The 24,459-nt window shown below is 30.3% G+C and overlaps 3 protein-coding genes across 5 annotated transcripts; 2 read left to right on the forward strand and 1 right to left on the reverse strand.

Annotated features, from left to right (window-relative positions):
• Positions 1–377: 377 nt before the first annotated feature.
• Positions 378–2,988, reverse strand: LOC111710765 (cysteine-rich hydrophobic domain-containing protein 2). The gene is made up of 5 exons (XM_023484891.1): positions 2,829–2,988; positions 2,132–2,207; positions 1,454–1,588; positions 840–956; positions 378–443 (listed from the first exon to the last, which is right to left on the reverse strand). Exons 1-5 carry the CDS (start codon positions 2,942–2,944, stop codon positions 393–395), a joined length of 495 nt encoding a protein of 164 aa, XP_023340659.1. The 5' UTR covers positions 2,945–2,988; the 3' UTR covers positions 378–392.
• A 1,251-nt stretch (positions 2,989–4,239) lies between these two features.
• Positions 4,240–16,202, forward strand: LOC111710767 (protein draper). 3 transcript variants are annotated; one of them, XM_023484892.1, is made up of 20 exons: positions 4,240–4,356; positions 4,694–4,755; positions 5,071–5,120; positions 5,474–5,530; positions 5,648–5,684; positions 6,170–6,280; positions 6,553–6,677; positions 6,772–6,820; positions 6,944–7,014; positions 7,637–7,732; positions 8,040–8,099; positions 8,171–8,285; positions 10,739–10,854; positions 11,049–11,143; positions 11,457–11,550; positions 11,907–11,970; positions 12,225–12,291; positions 13,497–13,669; positions 13,948–14,003; positions 15,540–16,202. In XM_023484892.1, the coding sequence occupies exons 1-20, from the start codon at positions 4,278–4,280 to the stop codon at positions 15,601–15,603; spliced, it is 1,641 nt and encodes a 546-aa protein (XP_023340660.1). In that variant the 5' UTR covers positions 4,240–4,277; the 3' UTR covers positions 15,604–16,202. The 3 variants fall into 3 exon arrangements, with proteins under 3 accessions (XP_023340660.1, XP_023340661.1, XP_023340662.1); XM_023484893.1 differs by lacking the exon at positions 15,540–16,202 and adding an exon at positions 14,968–15,150; XM_023484894.1 differs by lacking the exons at positions 13,948–14,003; positions 15,540–16,202 and having other exon boundaries at positions 11,907–11,999; positions 13,497–13,586.
• A 2,049-nt stretch (positions 16,203–18,251) lies between these two features.
• On the forward strand, positions 18,252–22,812 carry LOC111710768 (fibroblast growth factor receptor substrate 2). Its single transcript, XM_023484896.1, has 6 exons — positions 18,252–18,358; positions 20,139–20,214; positions 20,606–20,657; positions 21,230–21,281; positions 22,080–22,127; positions 22,705–22,812. The coding sequence occupies exons 2-6, from the start codon at positions 20,140–20,142 to the stop codon at positions 22,787–22,789; spliced, it is 312 nt and encodes a 103-aa protein (XP_023340664.1). The 5' UTR covers positions 18,252–18,358; position 20,139; the 3' UTR covers positions 22,790–22,812.
• Positions 22,813–24,459: the final 1,647 nt, after the last annotated feature.

Consider the following 24,459-nt stretch of genomic DNA (forward strand, 5'->3'; position numbering starts at 1 on the left):
ACACGAGCCCGGCATTTTCCAGATCAGGAGTATTAGACTCACGACACTGTACTCAGTATTGGACGGCTTTTTCTAGATTTAACGACAAAGCTAAGAATGATATGATAACTCTATATTGAATAATATAATGCCCTTGAGCTAAATACCGCAGGAATAAGATATTGTGTAACTTCAACAGTAATTGCGTTATTAAAGGATTCTTCTACTTGAAAAATTCGATAAATAGAAGAAGAGACTAGCATGAGAGTATTGATGAAGGATGGGTATTGCTGGCTAGACAGAAACCAGTTTATAGAATACTGAACACTTTCTGATTGGAAGGTTTCATACAGCTTCAACTTTGTAATGTGGATTTGGTGGATTTTTGAAAAATTGTAATCTAAACGGATAGTTTAATCTGGTATAAACAGGTTCTGTCGGGGAATGAACTCAACCAGAAGAACCTAAAATAAAATTTTTGATCCTAATATTCTTTTACGTGGTCGACAATTTTACATGTCTTAGATAAATTAGGAGAAGAAACTAGGTGAAAATAAATTATTGTATAAAAAAAAATAAACAATGAAACCCCATTGATCAAGATTCAAGATGTAGTTCACTACAGTTTATAATCAGTATTAACACATATATAGAAAAACGAAAATTTATAGTTTGAACAATATTGATATTGACAATGATTGTTTCAATATTTCAATTCTGAAATACAAAGCCGTAAAATGAGCGCATCATTACATGTCTTATTTTTATAACAGAACTCAACCCCCTTTAATCGAATACAATTACTCATCTTTTTCATGTTAAGTAATATTAAGGTTTCCTATAAAATTTTTAAAACTTACATATTCCATCATGAGACTAGTATCACATCGTTGTCTGGCAAGCCTCCATCTTAATCCAAGTTTAGAATAAAGATGACTGTTCTCCCAATCTAACTGTTTCTCTAGCTGATGCCGCGTCTAAATTTTTAAAAAAATAATATGGTAATCGGATTGTTTACGATTTCAACAAACTCAGGTTCCAGGAAATTATTTGGATTTTTGAGTCATATAAGATATTTCACACACTGATGAGAGGATTATAATGCTATTTAATGCGAGGTTGACGGCCGCGACAGTCAAGGATTCCGTCTTTACTAAATGTTAGGAGTCTTTACCAATACTTAGAATCCGGCTTCATGGATCCGGATCCAGGTTCGCGAAAACATGCGAATCTACGGATCTGGATCCAAGGGACAAAATACCGACCAAAACTGCAATACAAAATTTGTTCTGGATCCATTTTTTTCGGGAATTAGGAACAAAAGTCAGTGTAAACCATTCATAGATGATGGTCAGAAATCAAAATGGTAGGACCGTCAGACCGGTGAGATCATTTAGCAGGGTTTTGTTCTTAATAATAAATAGATTTTATTAATGGCATCTTTAAAAAGATATAAATCCCTTTAAATACTTACTCGTTTACTGAGACATATGACCGGCCACATGCTACAGCCCAGAGTACAACAGCAACATAAACAACCACAGAACAACCAACGAACATTTACAGGAAGAGTTTTTCTAAGAGTCACATTTACTCGTGTTACAGTTGCCTGAAAGAAGATTTAGTAAAATATATTTCTTTACAAATCAAATATAAATGAAAAGCATGAAAAGTAAATATATGAATATTTGAACTAAGATATTTCTGAAAAGACGAAAATAAGTTTGGAGGAACCACTTAGAGAGGAAGTCTTAAAGTTTATAACACGAAAAGAATTATTGTTTCATGTTAATCAATAAGGATCCAGGAAGCTAAAACCTTGCGAATCCAAGGGACACAATATCAATCAAAAACTGCAAAAAAAAACTTTTTTAACCTTAAAACGAAAATCTGAACTATTGAAAAAAGAGAGATTACAAAAAATTTCCTAATTTCTGAATGGTTTATCAAGTTTTAGAATAAAAAAAAGCGAACAAAATAAAACCAAAAATTTAAAAATTTTGTTCTGTTAAAAAATTCAGTAAATCTTAAAGAATTGACCTGGCTCCGGATCTGGATTTGATTCCGGATCCATTTTTTTCCAGTACGGATCCGCAACAAAATTAAATGGATCCTAAGCACTGGGTAGTTAAGATATTGTTGAACTACTTACTTTATATTCCTCTGGTGCAACCCTAGCGTGTAATTGACTGGGGAAATCTATATCGAACCTGTTGGAGAGTCCAAATCTAAAAAAAACAGGGAAAACAAATGAGACTGGCGATTTAACTGTATATCTTTTAAACGAATGATTTTCGATAATTGTCATGAAAAGTTATAAGTCCTTGATGTCTCCATGTTCTATATTCTTTTCACAACAAAAATCATACACTAGGAAATAACCAATGAGGTCTGTCCTAAAGAACGATTTTTGGACCCCCCCCCCCCCCCTCTATAAATTTTGTACCTGACCACTTATTTTTCAGCACAAGTATTATCTATTTTTTTTATTAATTCAGGGTAAGGTTAGGTAAAGACCATTTCTAGGCCGAGCGCCGCGGCTAGGACAGGCTGGGGGCCGAGCGCCGCGGATAGGACAGGCTAGGGGGCCGGGCGCTGCGGCCACATGACCAATCATATTCATGACTTACCTGAGATCCATGTATCAAATTGATAGAATCGTTCTCTAGGAAATTACCAAAAATTGGCCATATTTAAAATTAGTTTCTTTTTTTGATTGATTGAACAAAATTTATTTATGTGAACATCTAAGGCTTAAAAAATTACTTTCTTTGTTCAAGTAGTTCCAAGACATTTGAGAACAACACACCGAGGTTTGTTTACAAACTTGAACAGAAACTAAAACTTACACTGTAATATTTCCTGCTCCTCTCACTGTAACTGGATCTGGTATTAATGATATTGTAGGGGCATCTAATATAAAATTTTCTTCTTGATCTTCATATATTGCATCAAAATCCGCCATTTTTTCCTGACAAAACAGATGATTCTCATTTACCAAAATGTTGCGAATGCGCAATATTAAGATATGATCAGCTGATCAATTCTTCGGCTCCCATTGGTCAAATCAGGAGATTTTTAACCAATCAAAAGAGAGTAGTGTGTAAAAGTCGAAAAAAGCATCAAACAAAAATTTTGATTGCTGCTGTATTTTCACTTGTTTTTTTTTAAATAGAATAAAAATACGCCTAAATGTTTTAATTTAATATTTTATCATTTTCGAAATTTATTCACAAATTTATCAATAAAGATCAGAGAATGGGGTGAAATATAAACATGTAGAATTGTAGACTTGATTTTAAAAATATTCTATCATTAAATGTATATAGTAAATAATATAAACTGTCATGAAATATTTTTTTAAATTTTGTTTCTGTTAATAATTACCCCCTGATTCATGTGTACTGAGCTGAAAACTTTAGAATGGATAAACTTTAATCCTGACTTCTTGATCCGAATATCCACTGTGGAAACTTTTCATTTTAGTCCTAATCCACTCTTTTTCTCTCTCTTTGGATATCCGTTAATTGTTTTCTCCAATGAGAATATTTCTGTTCTCTCATTGGTTGCCCGCTGTTCTCTGATTGGCTGCTACAGTTTCTCAGATGATTAAATATTAATATGAATTTTATCGTTTTTCATACACTTTTAAGATAATCTTGCAAGATTATGTTAATCTTGAGATTATCAAAAAGAGTGGATCAAGCATTAATCCCGATATCCACCATTCTAAAGTTTTCAGCTCTGTGTTGACAATTTCAGCAAAAAAAACACGTATCGTTATCTTTCATACATGGATTGTTTAAAGCGCTTTAGCTCCTTTTAAACCTTTTCACAGTAGTATTTCAATGTAATGCTATTTCTAAACTTGAAAGTTTTTACATTTTTGGTATATTCTGATCTCCTCAACCAAATTTTACGTTTACTTACTTTAAATTAATTTGATCATTAATTGAAGCATTATTATTTTAGTTATCGTATTTATTATACACAAGTATTTAATGCTAAAATTTTGCCAACGGGGATGGAGGGGGGGGGGGCTTAATTATAACTGATGGTGGTGCAAGATGGTAGTCTGAACCTGAAGTCAGAAGTATGTAATTTTTTATTTTCAAGGTCACTTAGAATAAACAGAATTTAAAGTTTTGTTAATGATTTTTTTTTCGGGAGGGGGAGGGGCCTGAACTGAATACAAGACAAGAAGACAGCCAATTTTGTCATGAAAAGTATGACCTTGCTAATTCTGTATAAATTAGATTAACTTTATTTTGTTTTCAGAGGAATGATGAATTTTTAGGATGAGGGGTATATATTGTTCCCTTGTTCTGTATCTTCATGCTTCAGGATCTGTACTCTCCACATCAACAGATCTTAAAGGTTATTCAGACCATCAGCGCATCCTAGAATACAATTTCTTCAGTTTTGGCTACTGATATAATACTGATTTAAAATTCAAAAAAAACTCTGTTACATATTAAAGGAACCATTTCTCATCTTGAAAGTGTTTTTCAACATATTTTTGTAAAAAATTTTACTCAATTTACAAAAATTCATAAAGTTAAGTCTATCGCCTCCCCGGAGATGAACCCATACTAAATGACGGGTTGTCTGATAATAATTTAAAAACCCCCATACATATTTCATGAACACTGAACACTCCTCTTCTTTTAATGAATTCTGAAACACTTGTTAAACCTTATTTTTACTCTTTTAGGTGAAAACATCTGCCCGTACAATGATGTGGAAACGAAAACAATAAATACAACATATCTTCAGGTATTCATATTTCAGCGCAAATTTTCTTACTTGTTAATCTATCAGATTACAAAAAATATCATTTTATTGACCTATTACGATACCAAGGGTTTATTTGTGCATTTGTTTTCTGATTGGATCGAAATCATCAAAGTCAAGAAATTTTGCATCTATTAATTATACATAATATTAGTTGTTTTATTAAAACTTTAAAATTTAAATTTGAAACGATAAAGATTTAAATGTGTTAAAATTTCAGTTTTCAAAGACCTTATTGACAAAAAAGTTTTAAGCAAAAAATACCTTGAAACCAATCATAAAAAGCATTATTTTAAGGCTGCCCAAATTAAAGAATATAAGTTCTGCCTGACTCAATTAACATTAAGGTAAGGTTAGGATTAAACAAATTATGAAAAGTATGATTATAAAAATAACTTGACTCTAAAAAACAATTTAGTATTAAAGATAGGGTTTTAAAAAAGTTTCAATATCAGTTGTTAGATTTACCGTAAATCACAAAAAGATTAAAATTTTGTGTACTTAAAACAAAAATCAATAAATCAATAAAACAGAGTATAAAAATAAAAAACAAAAAATAAAAATTACAATTTTTGTGTACCTTTGAAAAGAAGTAAAGACATTTTTAATGTTTTTAAAAAATGTCAATACATTATTGTAAATATTACATTTGTATATTATTATAAATTTTAAAATTATATTATTATATATTATATTCTAGATGTGCTGAATATAAAACTGTGATGGAAACAAAATGGAAGACGGAAAATATTACAAGGAACAATCAATAAATAATAATCACTAATGATGAATGTAGAACATTATTTGGATGGAAAAAGATAAGATTTGTCTCAACTTTTTATGATATTCAAATTATTGTATCATTGTTACTCAGAGTTGTGATTAATAAAGCTTGTTGTGATGGATATAAGGTATGATATTATACTACACTAGCTTGGGTACCCAGCTTTGTCTAGGAATTAAAATTTCTATAAAATATTCAACCAAATCAACTTACATTATAAACCAGAGCAGTCCGAATAAATAATACAAATATAAGGTGTACCCCCCCCCATATGTTTCCTCACGTTGTGTATAAAGGGGCGGATACAGGATTTAAGTGAGGGGGGTGGGGGGCAAGATTTTTTAGGAACAAAAAAATTCATTATTAGGAAAAAAATCGCGCTGCAGGCGAAATTTTTTTTACTTAAAAGACTCAAAAAGATATTTTTCCTGCTTTGCACGTGGGTTCTTTCCCTTAAGCATGCTATTGAGAAGCTATTCTGAAAATAGGAACAAAAAAAATTTCAAATTCAGTGGGGGGCTACGCCCCTCCCTGAATCTGTCAGGGGGTGGCGAATGTCCACCCGCCCCCCCCCTGTATCCGTTCCTGTGTGTATACTATTTTATTGTTTAGGAACATGAAGGAGCTTGTGTACCCCACTGTACCCGCCCCTGTATAAACGGAGCATGTACTGCCCCTGAACAGTGTACTTGTAGTTCAGGATTCTCAGGGGGCAGATGTGAGGTAAATCTAGACAGATAGACAGACAGGTAGATTATTAGACAGATAGACATGTGAACGGGAAGACAGGCAGAAAGCTGAACAAAAAGCACACTCGTAGATATATAAGAAGGTGGATATATTAACAGTAAACCTTATCTCTTTTAATGTCTAATTTAACTAATGTGTAGAATGTACATTGTACGTATCTAGGTATCTGGTTTCCCTGGTGGTAGAAGGGGTCCCGACTGTGTACATGAATGTACATGTGTAGAATGTACATTGTAAATATCTAGGTATCTGGTTGTCCTGGTGGCAGATGGGGTCCCGACTGTGTACATGAATGTACATGTGAGAATGGTGGGTACTGTAACCAGGTTACTGGTGCCTGCTCATGTACACCTGGATACCAGGGGCTCAGGTATATTTATGTACTCTATTGCCTCTTAAAATATCTGTGTCAACATTTTTAGTGCTTGTATGTTTGTTTTTAATAAAAATAGTAATCTGTTAAGGTGCCAAAATTCGTGTTTTCCTGGATTCTTTGGAGCTGGTTGTCTGGAGGTCAGATTTAAATCAGATAATATAAAAAGTTAATCCATTGAGCATAATAGAGCTATTTTTACTTTATATTAAATATTATATATATATTTCTGAAGAAGAACTACATAAAGCTTGTATTTTTAGAAATGTTCATGCAATTCTGGATTCCAGTGTAACCACGTAACTGGAGACTGCTTTCCGTGCAAACCTGGCAGGTGAGAAGGGTTGGGGTCAATCTGAGCCGGTGAGAAGGGTTGGGTTTAACCTGAGCCTGTGAGAAGGTTTGGGGTCAACCTAAGCTGGTGAGGAGGGTTGGGGTCAACCTGAGCCGGTGAGAAGGTTTGGGGTCAACCAAGGTGGTGAGGAAGGTTGAGGTCAACCTGAGCTGGTGAGAAGGGTTGGGGTCAACCTGAGCTGGTGAGAAGGGTCGGGGGTCAACCTAAGCTGGTGAGAAGGGTTGGGGTCAACCTGAGCTGGTGAGAAGGGTTGGGGTCAACCTGAGCTGGTGAGAAGGGTTAGGGTCAACCTGAGATGGTGAGAAGGGTTGGGGGTCAACCTAAGCTGGTGAGATGGATTGGGTCAACCTGAGCTGACCTGAGTCTTCAATTAGTTACGGAACCAGTTTAAATTTTAAAATTGATTAAGTTAGAAATTACTAAATTAAAATGAAATAATTTTAAGGGAAATTTTTTTAATCTAGACCAGAGACTTTTGACCAGCTATAACCCAACTTCAGGACCTTAATGGTCCTTTAAAGTTCAAACTATCAAATAAGTCGTTTCGACGTTTATTGGATCTATACAAACCAACAAATTTACCTATCCTCTGTTCTGTTAGGTATGGTTCTGGTTGTGATGAAACATGTTCCTGTGATCTAGAGGGAACTGAGATGTGCTCTAATGTAGACGGGAAATGTTACTGCAAGGATAACAGGTAATCATTAATCAATTATCAGAGTTATGATCGGATATACAAACTTAAACAAAACAAAAACAGACGGACAGACAAAAAAACAGAGATTGCTACTTTATATAGAGAGATGAAGGAGATCGGGGAGAATATAATAGTTAAAGGAAATCATGGTAAATTAGAATTTAATGAAACTATTTTAAGTTCTTTGAAGTTCATAGGAAAGTTCAATAACTGAGAAATATAAAATTTTTTTTTTTTGTCTAATTTGTAATATATTACATTAAAGACAGACCAAAAAAATATTTTAGTAATAATAAGGATTTTCTAGGTTTGGTTTGAAGTGTCAGATGTTCTGTCCGTTTGGATTTGTTAACAACACATGTCACAGGTTAATCTTAATCATTATTTTTTTCATGATTTGACAAAAAATAAATAATTTTTATGAAAAAAATTGTTTAGAAGCGCTATTGAGAATTCTAGTTGTGAATGCTCCAACTATCTTCATATCTGTGATCTAGAGCTAGGATGTATTTGTCCAGAAGGACAGGATTGTGGAGTACAAACCCTTACTCAGGTATTGTCACTAACGGGTTAAAGAAGTTCTTAATGGAACTTTAGACGTGAATTCAAATTACTCCATTTATCGAAGGGGAATGTCCAATTCACAACGGTACCCTTAAAAGTTTTTTTTTGTATTTAAGACTGGTTAATTTATTCTTTTTCCTTGTATTCAGAAAAGAATGTTACAACATATTAATTTCATAGATATGTAACATGTCTCATTTTTTCATTCATGTTCATATGTATGATATTAACAAGGTTAGAAGAAGTGTGTTTTTAGAATATTTAGAATATACAATTATTTTAACTTTACCAAGATAAAGTTACCTTGCTAATTATGATTGTAAGAAAAGTGATATGGCACATTTTTTCTGATTGTTAAATTTTCGGATTGTTAGAATTTTCGGATTGTTAAAATTTTCGGATTGTTAAAATTTTCGGATTGTTAAAATTTTCGGATTGTTAAAATTTTCGGATTGTTATGTTTTCGGATTGTTATGTTTTCGGATTGTTATGTTTTCGGATTTATATGTTTTCGGATTGATAAAATTTCGGATAATTAAAATTTGTCGGAATGTTAAAAATGTTCGGATAATTATTTTTCGGTTTGTGAAATGCTTTGTATTAGCAATAAGCATGAGATATAATATCATTTCTTCTTTGAAAATTGATTATTTTCAATTGAGGTTTCTCTGTTAAGTGACTTGTTCATCACTAGTTCTAGTTCAGAAACAAAGGAGTAAATTATCAAAATATTTATGTTTCTGAAGGAAGATTTCAAGTTAGAAAAACGACGATAACGACGAGGTCACTTAAAATACAAACCTTTTAATAATAAGATCAGAATAAACGCCTGGTCATTAATAATTCATATAATCAGATATCGCGATAATCGGTTATTTACTGGATTTATTTTTGCTATATCTTACATAAGACGGATTTTGTTTGTTTAACCCCGGTCATGTTTTGATAAATGAATGCAAATCTCATACTGTAACAATAATGATTGTTGATAAGTATTTATATATTACTTTACTAATCCAGAAATTGATATTGACCTCATTGTATTTTGTTTACATAGCAACAAATTGTGCAGTGTCTTATCCCAATATAAATATGCAATTAATGTAAATATGTAATACGAGCTGAAGAGCCCAGCGTTGAAAATTTTTTTTAAGCCTATGACACTCCCCGGCCACCCATGAGTGTCCACAAAAATTTCAGCCCAATCAGTCTAGCCGTTTGGCCGGCTAATTGCAACATATTTATGAATGTCTTGTTATATTATATAGATAATTTCTCTCTTTGTGCTGAGTCATTATTTTTCTCGGAGATTCTGACTTGAAGGATCTTTTTTTTGATTCGTGGAGACTTTAATTAGTCTATACACATAGCTGACTAATTCACAAACTATATTTACAAGATAAACAATTTTTGAGCATGAATCATAACTTAGAAATTGATTTTATTATTATATTATTATATTATAAAGATTTATTCACACACAAAGATATAAATACATATATAAATGGTGTAAGTATATAAGTTTTCTATGTTTATNTTTGATTTATTGATTTATTGATTTATTGATTTATTGATTTATTGATTTATTGATTTATTGGTTTATCGATTTATTGATTTATTGATTTATTGATTTATTGATTTATTGATTTATTGATTTATTGATTTATTGATTTATTGGTTTATTGGTTTATTGATTTATTGGTTTATTGGTTTATTGATTTATTGATGTATTGATGTATTGGTTTTTTGATGTATTGATGTATTGATTTACTCATATACTGATTCATTGATTATCGTTTTTGATTTATTGATTGATAAATGATGAATTGATTTGTTAACTGAATGGTTATTTGATAAATTAGTAAATTAACTGATTGTTGAATTGATGAAATAATTGATGAATGATGAATTAATGGATTCACTGATTGTTGAATTGATGGCTTAAGAATTTTATCCGTGGATAAAGTGAGTAATTAATTAATCGATTTATTGCTTGCTTCATTGATTGAGTATTTGATTTATTGATTAATTTTTTGATTTATTGATTAATTTTTTGATTTATTGATTTATTGATAAATTATTTTATTTATTGATTAATTATTTGATTTTATTGATAAATTATTTGAATTATTGATTAATTATTTGATTTATTGATCAATTATTTGATTTATTGATAAATTGGCTGATTTATTGATTAATTATTTGATTTATTGATTAATTATTTGATTTATTGATTAATTATTTGATTTATTGATTAATTATTTGATGTATTGCTTAATTATTTGATGTATTGATTAATTATTTGATTTATAGATTAATTATTTGATTTATTGATTAATTATTAGATTTATTGATTAATTATTTGATTTATAGATTAATTATTTGATTTATTGCTTAATTGGCTGATATATTGATTGACTGACTTATTAATGATTATGGCAGGTTCTTGAGCACTCTCCGCTGTCAGATGAAATGTCTACCGGAAGCACGACAGCTGTTGTTATCGCTGTACTGATAATTGCTCTAGCAGCTGTTACGTTGATCATCGTTTACTACAGGAAAATAGTTGTCATTAAAATAAATTATTATTATCTTACAATCAACAATAGATGAAGTTGGAAATTAGGGCAATATTTCTATTTGCCTAAAGAATGCTCTGTGGAAGATTACTTGAACCTCTTCGTTTTATCCAAAATAGATGGTTGATTTTTGTCCAAATATCAAGATTAATGATGACATTCCTACGGTAAAGGAGGAGAATGAAGGTATTGAAAACAGATTTAGAAAACAGATCAATCCGGTATACTGAGAACACTCATCCTTATCATACTAACCCAGCAGATATCGGTAGGTTCATCTTAAACTGCAGGGATATACATTGCTTTGAATTCCCTTTCTCTCAACGGGGGAAATGATTGTGGAATATCTTGTTTGAAAATTGAACATCTTGTGGTAAATTTGTACCGTCTTTTTGATACTTTTTACTTGATTTTTTACCAAGTCTTTGATATAAAAAAAATTCTTCTGAACTTCTCATATCAAACTGTAAAAATAAAACAATAATTTATGAAGGCAGAAGAAAAAATGTACAACAAAATATATTGGGTTCATATTTTGTTGAATGCTTAAGTTTATAGATTATAGTTTGTTTTTATTCTAGTTATAACTGACAATCATCCACTAGAAGAATACTCCTCCAGAACTCCTAAGCCAGGATCCAGATTACGCTCTCAAGATTTACGCGAGGTGGCCGGGTAGGTTTAAAATAAGATACAGGGTGTCCCAAGAAACAAAAATATCGTCTTTAATCTATTGTAAACTATAAAGGTTAGATAAAAGATCGTACGACTTCCGGGCTTTCAAAATGTGACTTCTTATCTTCAAATATATTGGAAGTTCAGAACAATATGGTAATAGCTTAGGAAATGTTAAAGGTAAAAAAGGCTGACTACATTTTGGAAATCTGGAGATTAGGACCTCCACTTTTTAGAGAATGTTTTAAAAAGTTTCTCAACGTTTTTTTATGATTTACTCTACTTAAACTATTTTACACTAATACATATGATGTAAATTTTTTGAATGTGGAAACCCCAAAATGTGTTAATTTCAGAGTTGAATTGTTGAACAACCAGCTCAGCCTTGCCAGTCAGCATCTCCTCGGGAACCATGCACAGGTTCATGATGTTCATCTTTCACCATCTAAGTATAAATATTTAACTCGTGAATTTTATTTTTAAATCTTTAAAACCATTTTTTTGTTGTGATTTAAATCAAATGACGATGAATCAAGTTACTGTAATTAGGGGAAAATATTTTCAAGAATTACGTCCTCCCCCCTGAATAACTCGAAGCCTAATCAAGTTACTTTTCCAAAAAAACTTCCCCCCCCCCCCACATTATCTTATGTAACATCTATATTTAAAATTAGACTGACGAGAGGGTGGAGAAGAATACAAATATTGACAGATTTAAACTAGGATTATTCGATGAACCAGGTATTTATTTTCAGTGAGAAGGAGGACCAGAAAACTCTGGAATAAGAAGACGACTTTTGTATCTAAATTGTTTAATAAACACGAGACACAGCAATTGTGCAGCGTAAACAGACCATTTCAATTTATAAAATGATATTATAAGTTACTAGTCAAACTATTTTCTTTGTAACAACATCAAATAAGCTTAAGGGTAGCTATAATGTCGTCTTCCTATTCTACAGTTTTATATTGTAAACAATTACTGTGCTTGTATCCAATATACGCCAAAACGTCTTAACCGACCGGGTCCAATTTTTTGAGGAAACTCACATTACCCCAGGAAAGGTTCATTAAGGCTTAAAGTTATACAAAGGAATTGAGTTTTTGCAACAAATCCTAATTTTCAACTACCTATATATCTACAACCAAACTACGTAAACCTTAGATATTTCAAACTTTGATTGTTTGATATAACAGAAGTCATAGTTTGAAATATCTAAGGTCTACAACATTGGGTTGTTAAGACTCAATTCCTTTGCTCAGGAAAAATGTAGACATTTTTCTCTTTTAAAAATGTGCAAAGGTGTTGAGTTTTTGCCGCAAACTCAAATTTTCTAATCCCTATATCTTTGCAACCTTTTCAGTTGAACCTTTGACATTTAAACTTAGTATATTTGTTCCAACAGAAATTATAGTTTGAAATATCTAAGGTTTACGACATTAGGTTGCTAAGATAAAGGAATTAGAAATCGGAATTTGAGGTAATTAGAAATCCGTAAAATACGATTTAAAATTACAAAAAAAAATGGCAGCGTAAAAGCTACTGTTGATACTGATAGCTGAAATTTACTAGAAAAAAAGGCGTTGAGAGCGAGAGTGAAGAAGCCTAGTTCTTTATATTACGTTAAAAAGGGAGAAATCTTTTCCTGAAAAAATTGCCATAAAGGATTCACATCAAACCACATTCATATTAAAAATGGTAGAATCTGGAGACTAAGAATGAGGCAAATCTCGACCTTTATCTAGGTTGACATTGCTGTCCGAATTTCTAGTCAAGCTAACACAAGTTTATTAAATTGAAATGTTTGCACTTATTTTACGATCCGAACTGTATTGGACAATATAGACTTGATTTCGACTACGTAACACTATCCTCAGTAAATAAATTATACTAGCACAACAATTTATTTCAACCTTTGTAGTCTAATTTTTTGTTTTATATTTAGCTATGAAATGCGATCAGAAGGCCGGGTGTAGTGAGCTAACAGTTAACCTTGAGACCGAGAGTGAAGATTGTACCAGTGGCGGAGCATGTGCAATGGCGGGGTCAAGTCAGGGCGGAGCAATGGGTTGGAGCCAGGGCGGAGGAGATGTAAATATTCTCCAGGGTCAGATTCAGGTCATTATTTTATTCCATTACATACCTTTGAGGTCGATGATAAAATGATAATAAAATAGGTCTATTTACTTTTCAAGCAATTAAAAATTACGAATTCAAATTTCAAACTAAATTCTCAATTATAATTGGATCATTGAGAAAACTTTCCTAGACTCGACATTTTACTTTTTTACTTAAGGCGTGATACTTTCCTTTTCCCATTGTCAGTTTTTATGGTTTCGTTAATTGAATTGTTAAATATTCATTATTTAATAATCTTTTAATTTATCAATGTTTAGAACGAGAAAACAGTAAAGCCTAGTCTAAGCCTAACATTTAAAAACAATATAAGCAGGTACCTTTCATTTTTAGGATCAAGTTTTTACCAGGGGCGTGGGGTATTTGATTATTTTGAGAATATGAGAAGTTCTGCACCGTTGGTTTATCATTAAATATTTGATTTATGGGTGTACCGTACCCTATAGACCATAGATAACACGGGCTCATCTTGCTTACTATTTTTCCTTAATTTTTAGCTATTAAATTTAGATAGACAATAAATTATTTTTGTTAAACGCATTTGCATTGATTTGCTAATGTCTTAAAGAAAAATGGAACTCTCAAACACAATTGAGTTGTGTCCTTCTGTTCTTTTTTGTGTCAGACATTTTTTTTAAATCATGAAAATTAAAAGATATTTTTTTCTGATTTTTAGAATATTTCGCTATTTTTCCTCCTATGTCTTTCTTTTCCTTTCATATTTTGCTAACTCTGAGTTCTCTGGCTCCGTAAAAAATTCTCTCTCATATACTCCTACTTATCTATTTCTTACTTCCTTGTTCTATCCCTGCACATTAATTGGATCAGCCCGTGCAGCCCGTACCCATCTAGTCTATTACTTGATAATGGTGCAACACTCCGGCCAGAACACATACCCCTCAACCCCCTTGTAAATGATGGCTTTGATTTGGCATCAGATACCATTAGGAATCAGTTTTACTTATTTATTCAATAACTGGCATTTGTTTGTTACTAAATGTACATATAACAAAATAATTTGCAACGAGAATGATGCAAAGATTTTTATATCTGGTTTCTTCACATAGTTGTGCTCAATTTCTAATTTAAAAAGTAAATAAATAAAATAAGTGGAACATGGAATAGTTGAGTGCTCATATGAATTTTGGAAAAATATTAAGTTATAATTTTAAGAATGTAAGGATGCGAGGCGGGGGGGAATTAAAGTTGACCGTTAAGAGAAAAAATAGAACAAAAATATAAGAAAAGGAAAACATTTATTAAGGGAAACATTTATTAAGGGAAACTTGGTATCAAAAGGAGATTAGCGGAGTGAGGTAGGGCTGGAGAGGAGATATAAGATTAGAAATAGAGGGAGTTTTGAGATGGAAAAAAATATAAGCTTGTGTTTAATACTTTATTTATGTATTACATTTTCTCATTTGACATATCTAATTAGTTATTTATTCTAGTTTTATACACTTACACCTTCTAGTTTCATCAACTATTTGTATTTGTTGCTTCCTTATATACTGCATTTTTGTATTATTCTTTTTAAAATTTATGAGACACAACTGTAAATGTAATTTAATTTTTACTAAGTCCAAAAAAAATTTCTAATTTTATAATTATATTATTTTGTCCTAATAATTGAATAAAGAAAAAAATTAGATGATGAAAAATCAGGTTCCAGTTATCTAGTTGACCAGATATTACATTAACTAGTTGTCCATAAAATTAAAATATTTCTTAAAATTTTATTTTTCTCTCTTACATACAATGCATCTGAATGTATATATTTCATATTATTTTTAATTCTGAACAAAAAACCATATCAATTCATAGTAAAAATAATTTTTTGTTCTGTTTTCAGAAATGTGGAAAAAACTAATTCAAATAAAGAAGAAGAGCTTTGTCATCAAAAACAGATTGATTGATTTATTTAACAATGATTAGTTAATCTTGTTATTGATTGTTATGAATGTATTAACTTGAAAGATTTGATTTTTGATTTTTCTAAATCATGTTCGTACTGAATGAAAGAATGTATTTATCTTTATTTTCATTTGATTCCATTTATTTAGCCTGGATTATTTGTATTTTTCTGAAGTATTGAATTAAACTTGACATTTCCAACTATTGATGAATCCAGTAATTATGGACTCTTCTAGTAATCCTTGTATTTATACAGACAGCAATATTATCATTTACTCCCAGTACAATTGTTGCATTTACCATTTTATATATTTAAAGCTTTTATATTATTTTTTACTTAGATTTGTAAAATATTTATCAATGTGGTGAACTGTTGCAGGATATTTATCATAATATTTTTTCAGATTCTGACTAAATCTTTAATAGGGGAATAATCAATCAAGTTTTGTCATAAGATTTAAAATGTAAATTATTTTTAATCTGTTACTATGGCTCGTGCTCGGTGGTGTTTACCTTAAATATTAATAATATAATGTTTCTTATCTAAGAAATATTAAGACTCTTCCTTCGCTCATATTTTTGTTTGCATGAACAAACGGCTGGACCTAATTGGCTAAAAGTTTAAGAGGAAACTCATCGTTACCCCAGGGTGACATGGGCTAAAAAATCGAATTTTTTTTTTCCTTGAAATTCGATTTTTTCTGTATTCGAAAATTATTTATTAAAATTCGAATTTTTAAAGTGTTTTTAGATTCCACGGACAACTCCGGGCACTTGAGCTAGTTTCCAATATAGCATTTTATATCTAAAGAAGGAAAAAATTTAAACAGCATATCATAGTATTTATTTTATATAGTATAATAATAAAATTTTCTAATAAAATTATAAATTGATATAAATTTTATCAACAAACATGAACTCTTCCTCTAAAACATACTCTTGATTTTAATGAAGTTTTATGAGTGTAACATTCTCATGAAAATTGAATTTTTAGAAACTGGTAAAAAGTTGTTATTTTATGTTCAAACCATGTTTCTTAAATTTTTTTAATATTTATTTCGTCAGTTTTTAGCGTAAAAATACTCGGTATTCGTTCTTAACTTTTCAGTGAAAGGAAATTTAAGAATGAATTTTAAGGTTAGTATTTTCATCAAATGACGTTAGTTGACTTAAACATTTTGATATATTTAATAAATTGTAAATTTCAAGAAAAATGTCTTATTTAATTTAAAATATATGGATTATATAAGTTCCATGAATGTTCAAGAAAAGAGAAAATAAGTTTTTACTCAGTACAACTATAATTGCATAAACTCTCGTCTCATATTTAAGGAAATTCTGAGATATCAAGTTATAAAATCCACCAAGTTAACGAATTTTTCATAAAAATTGTTTAGATTTTTATTTAAGGTTGGAAGTTTTGGTCGAGTTAGCCTTAAGCTACAAAGTCTTACTTCAATATCGACGATGAAACTTTTTGAACTTTTGAACTTAAAAAATATATTCCAATTTGTCTCCTAGATCTTGATAAGTCCTATAAAAACAGTGGAAGCTTTTTTGGGTTTTAAACATACTCCCCTTAAGAATATAGGAATTTTCTAAATATTTGTCAGTAACTTTGTGTGTTTGTATCCAATAAACGGGTAATCCGAAAGGGCCTAAATTTTGTGGGGGACCTCACATGACCCCAGGGAAGGTTTATGAATTTCTTGTTTTACAATGTATACAAAGAGAAAATGTTCACCGTTGAAATAGAAGATGGACGCGAGTACAAGTCAATTTTTTAAAATTTAATTTAAATTTAAAGGAAATAAACTTCCCTCGAAAAGACTTCATAAAATCAAAAAATATTGGAAACTCAAACCTAAGAAACAGAAACGGATTCTATTTTCTAGAAAAGAAAAATTGAAATTTTGAATGCTGTATACACAGAGTACACATGCTATGTTTACAAACTTATGAGAAGAGTAAAACAAGCAATTAGGCAAAAGATGCGTAAAATTGCCTATTTTTATACACATTTCTTTTTCACATACACTAAACCCCATTTTTTCTTATTTGTTTAAAATATACAATTTTTATTCCTATAATTTATGGTCACAAATGCTATAATAATCCACCACCACTTAATTAAAAAATGTAAACAATAAATTGATAACTTTCTTTTAAGAATTTCGGGGATACATTCCTAAAACCTATATTTCTAGGGTTTTTAAATTTCTCCTCTTAAAAACACATTTTTTTTTTTACATATTTCATAAATAAGTTACAAGACTAGACTTACATATACATATTATTATGCTGGTGGAATTNATTTATAAAACAACTCGTATGCTAGAACTAGAAAGAGAGGACGGGGGGGGAGGCCGGAACAAGGGAGGGGGAAGGCGGGGGAGGTTATCAGCTGATCAGCTGATATAGTTATATAGAGGATATAGAAGTGAAGTAGCTGATATGTGCAGATTCCTCGCAGCCTCAACCCATCCACAACGTATATTCGTCTCCAGACAATATTAAATATCTAACATTTTGCAATGTAAACATCAATATTTTAATATTTATATTATAAAATGTACCAGCACATTAAGTACACTTTACGTTGTATTGTACAGTTAAAAGTTTACATATTTTACAAGTTACATAATATACTTTACACTTTACACATACATATATAAAAACAAGTTACAAAAAGTGTTTAAAAAAATGTTCAGACTTCAATGAAATGATGGTTCTACGTCAAAATTAGGATTAATTGAGGTAAATGTTTTTATTTTATTTAAAACCTTCTTTAACAGCCAAACATTGCAAATATATGATGTTTTTTATATAAATACATATTTACCTTGTCTATTTGTCTGTCTGTCTGTGTCCAATAAACGTCAAAACGGTTGAAGCAATCAGGCCCGAATTTGTTGTGGCAACTTACATGACCCCTAGGAACGATTGAAAATGACAAATTTCGGAGCAATATTTAAAAACTAAAATTGATAATAGGAATTAGGGCGCGAAACGCTCTAAAAGACTAGCATATTATTAAGCCTGAACATAAAAACTAAAATGTAAACTGTAAATTCAAATCATGCATTTAATTCGTATTAATCTTAAAACTCGTTACTATTAGGACGAAAATAAAAAAACATTGTCTAAAAGGACAATTGAAATGTTTTTTTTTTACAATTACCACTTACGACAAACCCCGTACATTATTATAATAATTTTTTAATTGGTGAATATGTTTTTTTAATAATTTTTTTGTTAAGTTTGTTTAATTGTGTATTCTAAACTTAACGAATCAAGGATTTTAAGCCAGATGTGATCTGAAAAATACGCAATATAAAATATAAAAGGGAGATTGGTAATAATAATAAATTAACAAATTATTTTTTGAATAAATCTGGGAAATTTAGATTTAAAACAATATTTTCTGTTTTGTGTGCTTGTTCATCAATATGTGAAGTGTAGCGTAACTTCTATCTATCTATCCAAGCTTTTTCTATCTTTGATTTATCTACTTATCTATCTATCTAGTGGAATTTAAACTAGTTGTCGGTTGAACTCTTTATCTACTAGATCATTATAATCTATCCACTAGTGCATCCTAATCTATCTATCTAATAGATCAACATAATCTATCCATCCAACTTTCCACTAGATCAACATAATCTATTTCACATTGATCCAAAGGTTGCTACTTTTCTCTCAAAAATCTGAGAATTTTCAAAATAACTTATTAAAAAACTCGAGATAAAAAATTGATTATATAGTTTAAAAATATCCAATGTCAGTGTACTAAAAGTATATTTGAGTTAGTAAGGTAAATCAAACCCCACGTCGACCCAGTCTTATATTTAAGCAACATTTTAAAGCAGTCTGGATCTATGTGATCTATCTACTATAGATCAACATAATCTATCCATATATATATCTGTCTATCCACAAGATCAACATAATCTTTCCATCTATTTATCCACTAGATTAATAAATTTGATCCATCTATTTATCTATTTATCCACAAGATCATCATGATGTATTCATCTATCCATCTATTTATCCATCTATTTATCTATTTGTCCTTTTAAGATCAACATGATCTATTCATCTATCCATCTATTTTTCCGTCTATTTATCTATTTATTCACAAGATCAACATAATCTATCCATCTATCCATCTATTTATCCACTAGATCAATAAATTTGATTATCTATTTATCTATTTATTCACAAGATGCAACATAATCTATCCATCTATTTATCCACTAGATTAATAAATTTTATCCATTTATTTATCTATTTATCCACAAGATCAACATGATCTATTCATCTATCCATCTATTTATCTACTAGATCAATAAAATTTATCCATCTATTTATCTATCTATCCATGTAAGATCAACATGATCTATTCATCTATCCATCTATTTATCCACAAGATCAATAAATTTTATCCATCTATTTATCTATTTATCCATGTAAGATCAACATGATCTATTCATCTATCTATCTATCTGTTGTCTATCTATATATTCCTTTATTTCAGAATGGGCTGTGTAGCGAGTAAACTAGACATCAATGATGTTCATTCAAATATATTCACAGTTCTCAATATTGATGAGGTTAAATATATAATTCAATATTGATGAGGTTAAATATATAATTCAATATTGATGAGGTTAAATATATAATTCAATATTGATGAGGTTAAATATATAATTCAATATTTCTACAATTTTAAAAATATATAATAATCGAAATCTAAAATCTATAAGGTTTGAATACATGCCACGAACTCTAATTTATTTTGATTTCTTATATTATTATATCTTTGCAAGCTGATGGTGAAATTCTTTGAATCTTTAATCTAACAGAATTTACAGTTTCAAATATGAAAGATCTCCAACCTCAGGTTCTATAGATATGAGAAATGAGAGTTTGTGGCAAATGTTCAATTTTTATTTAGAAATACAATCGTGTAAAAATAATTATTTAAATTTAGAATATTTTCAGATGGGGTCTAGAGTATGCCCTGGACAAATAGAAATCACAGAAATAGAACTAGGAAATATATAATTCCGGGATACTTGAATTCAAACATTTCTTGGACATTAAACAAAAAAAATGATTTTTAACAAAAAGTTTCTAATCCCTATATCTTTGCAATCAATGTCCCACGACTTTGATCTTTGAAACAATTTGCTGTTTTTATTCGTCAAGCTCTAATTTTTTAAACGTTATACATATGCAACCTGACATTTACCCCACTCTAATAGTTACATGATCCAGACGGTACAACGAAATAAGCAAACGTAAATTTTACATAATCCACTCTATCAAAATGGCCCTTTTTCAGGCACTTTGCTATATATTAAAAAAAAATTAAACTTGTGTAAATAATTACAACTTTTTTTACTTTGTTTCTTTTTTTTAATTAACCTACACCTGTTTTCAGAAATAAGCAAATGTAAATTTTACATAATCCACTCTATCAAAATGACCCTTTTTCTCGTACAACATGTACTGTATATGCATTCAGTTTACGAACACCCATTTCCCAGATTTTAAATCATTTTCTTGATAAATGAGAATGATAGTTTCTAAAGAATGTTGATGGTTGAATTATAAATGCTCCAGTTTTGTATCAAAAAGGAAAAGATCCGTTAAAATGGCCGTTTAAATCTTTACGGTACGTAAAGTTCTTATTATTAGGGTTGTTTTGGTAGAAAATAAATGTCGTCGATGAATGATCTTGTTTTAGGATTATCTCTGTATTTTATTGAAACGCAATTAATCTTGTTAAAGAGCAATTAATTAAGAAAAAGCTACTAAGAAAACTAATGAGATTTTCTTCAAATCCTTCTTTAGATAAAAATATTGTATTCGACGGAAAAAAACTAGAAAAAATGCATTTCTTCTTTAGTTTGAGAGGCATCTGGTGGATAAATGCAATTTTTGAGAAAAAGTTTTTTGTTTGTTTGTAAACCTTACTGGTACGCCATTGTACAACATTTATAGTTTATCATCAAAAATATGTAGAGCTGTTAGTTTTCTTTTTAAGCTGCTCCTAGTTTTAATTGTAGTTGCTAGTTTTCAATAAAAGCTGCTATAGTTTTCTATTGAAGCTACTAGTTTTCTATTGATACTTTAGTTATCAATGAAAGGCGCTATAGTTTTCTATTGAAGCTGCTAGTTTTCTATTGATACTTTAGTTATCAATGGAAGGCGCTATAGTTTTCTATTGAAGCTGCTAGTTTTCTATTGATACTTTAGTTATCAATGAAAGGCGCTATAGTTTCCTATTGAAGCTGCTAGTTTTCCATTGAAGCTGCTAGTTTTCTATTTGAAGCTGTTACTTTTCTATTAAAACTGCTAGCTTTTTTATTGATCCTGCTAGTTTTCTATAGAAGCTCCTAGTTTTCCATGGAAACTGCTGATAGTTTTGAATTTCATTCTATCTAACTACATGTCATTGCTTACTTTCTAGGAGGTATGGGTTTGAAGCAGAAATGTTCAGCTTTGAATCTGGTCGCAGGTGAATTTTAGATAAAATAACCATCAATTTTTCGGCAAATATAAGTTTTTTAGCTGTTCATATTACCAGTAACTTTAATTTTTAATTTTATAAAATTGTAATATACTAGACGGGTCCGCCCTAGTGAACGATTTTTGATCCAGGTAACTAGGTAACTAGGTAACTAGATAACTAGGCATCCAGGTAACTAGGTAACTAGGTATCCAGGTAACTAGGTAACTAGGTAACTAGGTAACTAGATAACTAGGCTTTGTACACTAGGCTATTAGGTCGCTTAGCTCCCATCTTCCTTTCATATTGTGAACATGTTCTCTTTGTGTACATCGTAAAACAAAACAAAAATAATCCGCGGATTTTCACAAAAAAATTCGTGGATTTTCAAAATATGAAAATCGCATTATGTTGGAGGCAAATTTTGAAATTTTGACCATTCATAAACCTTCCTTGGTCTCATTTGAGGTTCCACACAAAATTTGGGCCTGATTGATACCGCCGTTTTGACATTTACAAACGGACAGACAGACAGATAAACAGACAAGCAATGTATATATACAGAAGATACATATGATATATTTAGATGTGCTACTGGTCCTGGTATATATGCGTTTAAGTGTAGAAGAGCTGAGAATTTGTTCAATCTACTGCAGGCGAGAATCAGGTAACAGGTTAAAGGTTTTTTTCACAGATATTAAAGAGACTGTTTGAAATATTTGTTTTTAATTATTATTGATTACATTTGGGATAAAAATTCCAAAGTACGTCAAAATATATGTATTTTTTTGTCAAAATAAAATCATAAATATGGAAAATTTTCTTGTGCACTCACTATTTAGAAAACATCTAATTTTTTTGTTTTACAAATCCCGGAACCGTTTCTGGCTCTTAGTCTCTCTATTGTGGCAAAAAGTTTGTTAAAGTTTGTTTACAAAAAGTTCAAAAACACTAAAATGTTTTATTTGTTGAAAAATGTCCAAATTTGGCCAAATATTTGGAAAGGTTGAGACTAAAATAAGTCTCGACAATTTACTGGAATTTGATATTTTGATAGCTACCAAATATATCGCAAAATATCAAAATATTTTGTATTTCGATAAAAAAAAAACATTATATTAACCAGCACTGGAAGAAAATCACGAAATTTCTGTTGAGCTTCATTTAATTTAAATATTTCGGGGATTAATTAAAAAAATTCATGTTTTCTGGGACAGAGTTGAACCAATTAGATAGATTCCTACTGCGCCGGTAGGTATCTATCTAATCATCAATCAATCAATCTATCTTTAACTTTGAATCGGTGATTCAGAATTTGAACCGGATGCAGGTTGTACTGTAGTTCATCGACTTAGCTTAAATTTATTGAATTCGGTCGCCGATCAATCCGATCCGTCACTCGTCAGTACAAAAATCAAGAAACAAAATGTCTGCCGAAAATATGTAAACATTTTCTTAAATTTTGTTATAAAGTGAATAAAATATCAAACGATAGAAATAAACTAAACTATATAAATGCTTTTTTCTTAAAGAATGACAATATCTTAAAGGATTTAGAGGGTTTCCATCACATTACACAATACAACATTTTCTTTCGATTCGATTAGATTGCTGGGCAATAACTTATGTTCGTTTTTTTTTTACTTTTAGAAAGGTCCTCATTATGCTTGAAGGACCTCTAAGAGATATGAAACTTTTTTGAGATTCAGAAAGAGCTCATCAAGACAAACATTTTGCAATATGTCAGCGCTTTTTCTTAAGGCGAAATTTTCTGCAATTTGCATATTTGCAAAGTAATGTTTTATATTGACATTTTTCAGCTCTTTATATAGAAACTTACTTTGATTTTTTTGGGAAAAATACCCGTACTTAGATGTAAAATGTTCTTTAAGAAACTCTATTTTTTTACTTTGTACTCAAGACTTTCCCCTTATTCTTAACCCTGAACCTTTCTATACCCTTTAGCTTTAAAATAAAATAACTGAGTTTGTGCCACAAACTCGTATTTACAAATCCATATATCTTTGCAACCTGATGGTGTAGATTTTAAATATTTCAAACTTAAATTATTTATCCAACAGAATTCATAGTTTGAAATCTCTTCGGTTTACTATATGTTGGGTTGCAAAGATAAAGGGATTTGAAAATCTGAGTTTTAGGCAAATTAGCTCAATTCTTTTCTACGATTTTGTTTCATGATAGATGTTAAAAGATATGTATATATATAAACTCAAAGAGAATAGAATATATATTAAAGTGGATTTTAGACAATCCCTCGGTATGAAATTTGTTCAAAGTGTACAAATCATGTAAATGTTCACAAATGATATGTAGTAGAATT

Source organism: Eurytemora carolleeae, unplaced genomic scaffold (genome assembly GCF_000591075.1).
Source record: "Eurytemora carolleeae unplaced genomic scaffold, Eaff_2.0 scaffold1095, whole genome shotgun sequence".
Classification (NCBI taxonomy): Eukaryota; Metazoa; Arthropoda; class Copepoda; order Calanoida; family Temoridae; genus Eurytemora; species Eurytemora carolleeae.